The sequence below is a fragment of the Urtica dioica genome, chromosome 3 (genome assembly GCF_054948205.1).
Source record: "Urtica dioica subsp. dioica isolate 48M chromosome 3, U.dioica_male_clone48M_v1_H2, whole genome shotgun sequence".
In the NCBI taxonomy this organism is placed as follows: domain Eukaryota; kingdom Viridiplantae; phylum Streptophyta; class Magnoliopsida; order Rosales; family Urticaceae; genus Urtica; species Urtica dioica.
Genome location: NC_142758.1, coordinates 114,313 through 122,333, shown reverse-complemented (window position 1 = coordinate 122,333; position 8,021 = coordinate 114,313). Strand labels below are relative to the sequence as shown.

General features: G+C 39.1%; 1 protein-coding gene and 1 long non-coding RNA gene across 3 annotated transcripts; one reads left to right on the top strand and one right to left on the bottom strand.

The window, feature by feature from the left end:
* Window positions 1–1,193: 1,193 nt before the first annotated feature.
* On the top strand, window positions 1,194–1,648 carry LOC149401832 (uncharacterized). The gene is made up of 2 exons (XR_016296032.1): window positions 1,194–1,273; window positions 1,464–1,648. It is a non-coding gene; the product is annotated as an uncharacterized LOC149401832 (long non-coding RNA).
* A 3,426-nt stretch (window positions 1,649–5,074) lies between these two features.
* LOC149401831 (protein ESMERALDA 1-like) lies at window positions 5,075–7,754 on the bottom strand. Of its 2 annotated transcripts, none has more exons than XR_016296198.1 (8): window positions 7,115–7,754; window positions 6,946–7,034; window positions 6,646–6,843; window positions 6,381–6,585; window positions 6,141–6,308; window positions 5,889–6,056; window positions 5,616–5,792; window positions 5,075–5,512 (listed from the first exon to the last, which is right to left on the bottom strand). XR_016296198.1 is itself a non-coding variant. In XM_089610028.1 (8 exons), the coding sequence occupies exons 1-8, from the start codon at window positions 7,679–7,681 to the stop codon at window positions 5,359–5,361; spliced, it is 1,740 nt and encodes a 579-aa protein (XP_089466154.1). In that variant the 5' UTR covers window positions 7,682–7,746; the 3' UTR covers window positions 5,075–5,358. The 2 variants fall into 2 exon arrangements, 1 of the variants encoding a protein (XP_089466154.1); XM_089610028.1 differs by having other exon boundaries at window positions 5,616–5,806; window positions 7,115–7,746.
* Between the last annotated feature and the right edge of the window lie 267 nt (window positions 7,755–8,021).

Below are 8,021 nucleotides of genomic sequence, written 5' to 3'. Positions count from 1 at the left end.
CTATAGTTATTTTTCAAAAAAAAAAAAATTCGCTAAATTCAAAACCTCCAAAACAATTGAAAATTTTAAAAAAACAGGATAAAAGTCATAAATTTGGAAGCAAAAATTATCATTAACATGTATAACTTTCTCGGTATTTTGAATTTTATCTTGTTTTTAATATATTTCTTTCATTATTTATAGCTAGTTTTATAAATTCAAAAAATACTAAAATAATTCGAAATATTTTCTTAAAAAAAAAAGACTTTTTAATTTTGTGGTAATTTTAAATTTATAAAAGAAAAATTAAATCAGAAGAATTGAAAAAAAATATAAAAATCAGAAAATATTTTTTAAAAAAAGTAACATAAATATTTAAGAAAAATTAATAAATAAATAAATAAATTATTTTTTTTGAATTTTTTCTAATTTTATTTATGTTTTTTTTTCAAAATTAGCCAAATAATTTGAAAACAAGTAAAACAAATTAGAAAAAATTGAAAATATTGAGATATCATTTCTAATCAATATTATTCAATAAAATTTACTTACTCATTCTAATTATTATTATATACTATTGTAGGGTTGTCTACATGCGAGCTATTAATGTATACCACTAAACTTCTTTGTGATAAAACCATGGAGATATCTATAGATTGAAATATTGATCCAATTTATCAACGTCCACTCTAGATAATTGTAGCATAAAAGACGGTATGATTATAAAGGTAAAGCTAAACTTGATAAAAATACACTTCTTTTTGGTGGAGTATTGTTACAGATGAGATGTGCTGCTCATATATTCTGAATCTTATGGTAAGAGATGGAAAAGATGACTTTACTGAATGAATTATTGAAAAGGTCTGTGACAATGTTCTCTTTTGGACATCGTCTCCTAAATGGAACAAAAAGTTTACTGGAAACTGTGAATCAATTGAAAGTGATGTATACTAATAAGAGTTTAGCCGTGAATTATTGTAAAACAAGATGGAACTCTACGTATTTGATACTTCAAGTTTCTTTGAGCATTATAAAGATGTTTTTTTTTTTCATTAGAAGCAACGGGATAATCAGTATCTTTGTTTGCCTTCCGACACGAATTGTAAGATAGCCTCTGAATTATGTGGTAGACTCGAGAACTTCTATAACGTGATTGAATTTTTTTAGGCATCACATCTCTTCTACTACTTAAATTCTCTTATTAGAATGCTGTTTGTAAATATTTCCTTACATACTGAGATTTTTCAGGTATCAAATATCCAACTCTTATATTCTCTTTACGGAGATCGCTGAGGTAAACTTGTCTCTTTATGATTGTTTTTCATCTCTTATATAGTAGAGATACAAGCTATGTCATATATCATAATTGACAAGTATTGGGATGAAATCCATGAGATATTATATCTAAAGCAACTATGCTAGATCATTAGTACAATATGAAGTCTTTTAAATGCTACTTTCCTTTGATATATGGATGAACACAGTATGAAGGAAACATCAAATGTTCATTCACAACTACATGAGATCATTAGTGAATGAATATGAGTTGATGGGAAAAAAAAGTAGAAACGACGATGGGGCTTGTTCTATGTATGAAGGTCTTCCTCCTTGTCCATCGACTAAAAAAATCCAAGTTTGAAACATTTTTACAAAGTGAAGATATAGTTGATAGTGCCAAGAGCGGCGGAGTTACCCGGCCGGCCAGGGTCATGGGGCCGGCATGAGTCACCTTCCTGCCCGGCGCGTCAAGGGGTCGTCACCGGCATGGCACCTGGCCGGCGAGAGGCAGGAGGCCGGCGCCGGGTGGCACTTGGCCGGAAGGAGGCCGACAGGAGTCTTTTGTCTGGTGTTCTGAGGCGCATCGTGGGTTTTCTTTTCGGGAGGTCTCGGATAGGTTATTTTTAAGGCCTTTTCATCGATTTTCTCCGGCCTTATTCTCCAAAATCTAGCATTTTTTAGTGCCTTTTGTGTCACATATCTCACTTTCTTGGAACCGATAACAAGGGCGTAACAAATAATTAGAGATATATTTTCTATTCCTATCTCTACGGTTGCTTCTGAATCTGTATTCTCAACAAGCGAAAGAGTTATTAATCATATCGTAGTAGACTTTGCCAGATACTTTAAAAGCATTGTGTACTCAAAATTAGTTGAAGAATGAAATTCAAGGTAAATTTTTTGTTTTCAATCACATTTCAATTTTAAAATATTTACTTACATACTCATTGTCTTTATTATTATTTTTTTTTTATTATTGTAGAAGAGAAAACTCACGACGATGTCTACATAGGAATGGCAATAGGTCCGGGTCCGGTCGGGTCCCCTCATTCCGTTACCCGGACCTGATTAAAAAATAGACCCGCTACTCTGTCCCGTTTACTCGATTTTAGAAACGGGCCGGGTAACGGGTATACCCGCCGATTAAACAGGTAGAAAAGGGTCAGACTCATTTACTCGTTTAAAGTTTACGGGTACCGAGTCGAGTAGACCTGTTTACCTTTTTTTTTACACAGTTAAATACATGACTAAAATATGTCCATATATAAATATATATATATATATATATATATATATATATATATATATATCATATCGAACACATGTAAGCATAATATTATAAAGGGAAAATTAGGCCAGTAGTCCAATAGTCCACCTCCTTTTAAAAAAAAGTCAAAGTTTTATTTTATTAAGAAAATAACTCATCATGCCGAAGTTAATAAATTAACTGGTTAGATTAATTTAATTTACTTCAAAAAATAGCCCATCAGAGTTAAATAAATTAAATTAACTGATTTAGTTAATTAAATAACTTCGACTTAATGAACTATTTTTTTAATAATATGAAATTTTTGCTAGAATCTTAAAAAAAACTTGAGAATTGACTAGTTACAACAAATTCTTCTATTATAATATATAAATGATATCATAAACTACTATTGTTATAATACTATTAACTATAATCCTCACGGCCCATGAATACTGTTAATCGCGTTTTTGGATTAGCATTCAGAACCGTCCGTGGATCGATCTAGGGTCGGACCCTATGACCGCACGTAGGTTAGGTGTGGTGAAGTTCTTCTATTCTCGTCGCCCTTGCCTCGCCGGAAAGTGATTTCTGGCTCCTCGTCACTTCGTATAGTCGGCCTTCGTGTTCTTCACGTTCTTCGTGTTCTTCGCGTTCTTCAACCTGAGAATCAAGAAACATGAACTAGGGGGCGCGGAGGGTTTTCACCCGATGCGCGCTCCGACGCTCAACATTAGCAGAGGTGGGGGGGTCTCATCTCATCTCTAGAGGGTAGAGAGAGGAAATATTTCTCTAGTGAGAGAGATGCGTATTTTTTCAAGTTCAGAGAGAACTTCTTAAGTTCAGAGAGAACTTATGAGTCGAGAATCCCTTGCCTTGAGAAAGAGAGAGGGGGTATTTATAGGATTTTGGCGCTTGGCGCTTGTCGCTTGTCGCTTGGGGCTTGGCGCTTGGCGCTTGTCGCTTGTCGCTTGGCGCTTGGCGCTTGGCGCTTGTCGCTTGGCGCTTGGCGCTTGACGCTTGTTGCTTGGGGCTTGTCGCTTGTCGCTTGTTGCTTGGCGCTTGACGCTTGGCGCTTGGCGCTTGGCGCTTGTCGCTTGGCCAAGTGCCATCATGAAATAGCTTGCAAGCATGTTTAACGATCCTCGGTTTTGGTCAAACATATTTTTGGCCCGTTTGGCTGAGTTATTCTTTTCGCATTGTGCGGTCGTTTTAGCAATTGAGGCGTCGTTTTTACCATAAGAAAAATGACTGTATAACAAATACAATATAATACTACTGTTATAAGAGTACTTTCGAAGCAAAAAAAATAAAATAAAAAAAAGAGTACTAATATTAATTCTACTATATTATATTAACAATACTTTTATATCAAGTTCAAAAAGAAAAATAAACGATGCGCTTATAAGATTAACAAATTCTATATTATTAACAAAACAGATATGACAGACTTAAGACTTATAAGTGTTGTGGATTGTGGTTTAGTATTTTTTGATTAGTCTAATTATAAAAAATAGTAACTCAATAATATAAAATTAGAATGTTAGTCAAGTGGTAATTAACACTTGATATAACCTAATGGACTTAAGATCAATTCTTAATAAAACACTGCTTAAGTGTTAACGGGCCGGATCCCGAGTAGACCGGTACGAGTCCATCAATTCTATTACCCAGACCCGCTAAAACTCTAACGGGTCTAACCCGTTTACCCAATAAGAGCGGGTCTTATTCGGTCTTTTTACACTAGATAACGGGTCAGGTAACGCGTAAAATTGTCAGCCCTATATCTACATGTATTATTGAGATGATAGAGATACAAGTGATAAAGAGGTATTTTTTAAAAAATAATAATTGTGTTTATAATATCATGTCATCTTGCTATAATGATTTGATTTTTGTAGGACCCGACATCGTCAAGGGTTATGATGGAGTAGCAATAAAGATAAACTCTATTTTAAACACTTTTCATTAAGAATTTCAAAGCATGATTACATACATTTGTTTTGTAAACTTCGAATTTCAATTTTCTTTTAATTGTTTGGATGATATTATAAGATTTGATTTTTTTTTTTAATCAAACGCATTTAAGGATCTAGTGGATCTACTCGATTCGGTACCCGAAAACTTTAAACAGGTAGTGGGTCCGACACAATTCTAGTTGTTTATTCGGCGGCTCTGCCCGCTTCAAAAACCGGGTAAATGGGTCCGGAAAACGGATCTATTTTCAAACCAGAGTCGGGTAACGGAACAAGTGGACCCACGGACACATATCCGTTGCCATTCCTGAAAAAGAAAAGCCAATAAATTAAGCTCTAGCTTCTTCGGTTGGGCTGTCTTTCTATCAGTGTTAGAACCTTTTTGTTGTTTATGTTGGCGCAATCAACAAAGTTGACTTGGCTTGGACAGATGTATTTGCATCTACCTTGTCGAGAGAGAGAGAGCGCATATATACCACAAAAAAGTACCCCAAGTTTTATAATTGAAACTGCCAAATACACTTTCTTGTATAAGAAACTGTTCAATATCATACTGTGAGGGATGAGTAATAGAATAAAATTGCAAACGGTGGGATCAAAGAATTGGTATTGTATTTCTTGTTTGTGTACAATATTCAAACGAAACAAAGTTGGATGAATCAAAGTCGGACTAAATCTAATGTGTCAAATCAATCCACAGCCTGTTAGATTTCATACATGTACAAAGAAACAATTAAATCAGATCAATGTGACCTCCAAAAAAAAAAAAACTAAAAAAAAAAAAAAAAAAATTCCTCGTAGCTCCAAAAATCGAGGCCCCGAAAAAAAAATCAAAGAATTCCAACAAAAACTACTGACTAGGTGGTGGTACAACTCTCCTCATGGCGGTTTTGAATCCTCTGTCTTGTTGATGCGACACATACAATCCGGGCATGGATACGAATATATCGAGTCGTTTGGCCTTTTCAACTCGAACCCCTTTAGAGCGCTGTGCGACCGAAGAGTTAGCATTTGCCGCTTGAAAGCCTTCCAGCTGAACACACACATACAAGCACACAAAAAAAATGTAAAAACAAATTCATACAACGCCGCGATATAAGCCAGAACGAGAGTGAAGAGGAGATCCGTTTGCGTACCTGATATTTGGATTATCGAAAATTTGAGCGAGCTTTCGTTTGTCTGGTTTGATGGTCTTGGAGTGACCGGCGTACATGTATCTGCGGTGGCCGGTGAGCAACTGAGGGAAGTTGCCGCCTTGAGTGGTGACAAAGACCTCGCTATGAAGACACACCGTGTAGTCTATGGCTGCCATTCTGGAAGAATAGTTCTACCACCACAACCTCAGTTACTACTAATGAAAACCAAAACCCAAACTCACTCGCATATACAATATATATTGTTGAGCACACCTTGAATGGAGCGAGCTCTTCAGGTGAAGCCAGCTTCTCTTTCGTCAGCAAATTCGGAAACATTTCCAAGAGAGGAGCCATTGTCTTCTCGGCATTGTATATCTTTCCGGATGCCAAATAAATATACGTGTTCTTGTCAAACCCCATTCCCCGCAGCATTAGACCAACCTACCACGAAGCAGAAGAAGGACCACTTTCTTTCTTTTATTTATTTACCCAAATGATATACGCAAGAGAAGTAAAAGAGGGTACCTCCAGAGGAGTGAGTGGACACTTTCCATTGATTCTGAACATTCCGGGGCTTATGATTTTACCGGGTTTCGTAAATTTACCCCGCCACCCTCTCTCTCTTGCGGCCACCATGTCTTCCATCTCTTGCTGCCCGCCATCGAACACGCAGCAAGAGAAGGCAACCATGTCCTGTGCACGCACACAACATCATTTCTAAGGTCCAAGCACATATCAAACATGATTATTATTCATGAAACTGACCTCTTCGAAACGTAGATGCACAGACACGTATTTGCCACCGTATTTGACGCTGTGTTGTTTCATCCTGGCCACCAAGACATCGCCCATGCCCAGTATAGGGCTCGAGAAGCGCAGAGCTTCGTAATTCGCTAAGCACCTAAGGCGCTGCACGGGAGGAGGAGCATCGGGCGATAGGCGGTTCGCAAAAGGCGAGATGCGAATGAGCCTGCGTTCGGTGTTTTCACGGTTAAAATGAGGACGAGCCGTGTGGTAATGGAAAGCTTACTTTTCTTCGAGCAGCTTTGGGAGGACGGTGTCTTTGTAGTGGCGAATGGGTGCCCCGGCCTTGATCTTGAAGTTGAAGACGTTGCTCATGTTGTGGTCGAACCTCTCCATTATGTAGCCAGGGATGTCGCTCACCACTTGCACCTCATTCGCCAGCCTGGTTGTGAAATAGTCTTGATCGTAAATGTCGTTGAATTTGCTGCGACAGGGAGGGAGAGCAGATTCAGAGGAGGAAATTAAGACATGACATGTGGTTAAGAAAGAAAGAACAGTAAAAGGAATGGTTGGTGATCTGTCTTGCCTGGGATCTCTCCAGACGCTGTGGTAATGGAAGTTGGGGATGACGAGGGTGGCGTTGAGGAAGCCGGCGACGGCGACAGCGTTGCAAATCTGCAGAGAGAGAGAGAGAGAGAATGGAGATGAGTTGTTGCCTCCATTGAATGGAATGGAGAAGAAGAAGGCATACATACAGAGGTGCGCTGCTGATTGAGGCCGCCGTTGGCCTCGATGTAGATGTATCCATTCATGGAGCCGCCGCTGGAAGAGGAGGAAGAGCGGAGGCAGGGAGACCATTGAGAGGGGGAGGCGGAGGAAGTGTGCTTCCAGAGGGTGTTGATGGCTTTGTCGTCGGAGGAGTCGTCGGAGAGGAGGAAGGGGCGGAGGTTGCGGAACAGAAGGGGGCTGCGGTAGAGGGAGCCGGGGGCGGGGCGGTGGCGGATGATGGGGACCACGTCGAAGGAGACGGAGCCCATGTAGAGGAGCATCCCAGATATGTACACCACCGGCGCGAACAGGAACACTCCCTGCCGCCGGATCAGCAGCCCCAGTATCTGCCACGTCACCCTCTGCACCACCCCCCGCCCCCCCACCGCCGCCGGCCCCTTCCTCCGCACCCGCGGCGACCGCATCGGCGACACCGGCGACGCCGTGCCGCTTCCCAGCCGCTGCTGCATCGATCCCTTCGATCCAATCCTATTCACTTCATCCCCGATGTGGAAACCAACACGCAACCAACCAAGTGACTCCTCTAATTTCATTTACTAATATTAATCTCTTTTATTTTAACATTTCCTTCGAAAATATAACATGCTTGCCCTTCCCCTTTATTTATTTCTTTTCTACATCAATAGTCAATACCCACCATCTAATTAAATATATCATCGCTCAATAACGCACTATTCATCCATTAATCAAAAAACAAAAAAAAAAAACGCACGATTCATCCACATTGTTGCCTAATTTTACCACTTCTTTTCATATTGCTGATGTAGCACATTCTACAATTTTCAGTTTTTTTTTTATATTTTATTTTTATGTTCTTCTAAGGATCCCTTCAAGATTGAGATTAATCATCGGATCAAGCTGTCAATTGGGCCA

Bases quoted from the DNA above. Each gene is read 5' to 3' on its own strand.
- LOC149401831 (XM_089610028.1), bottom strand. From the start codon at position 7,681: ATGAAATTAGAGGAGTCACTTGGTTGGTTGCGTGTTGGTTTCCACATC. The intron at 7,035-7,114 runs GTATGTATGCCT...CTCTCTCTGCAG, and splicing joins TCAATCAGCAGCGCACCTCT to ATTTGCAACGCTGTCGCCGT. The intron at 5,513-5,615 runs GTACGCAAACGG...GTGTGTGTTCAG, and splicing joins TTCGATAATCCAAATATCAG to CTGGAAGGCTTTCAAGCGGC.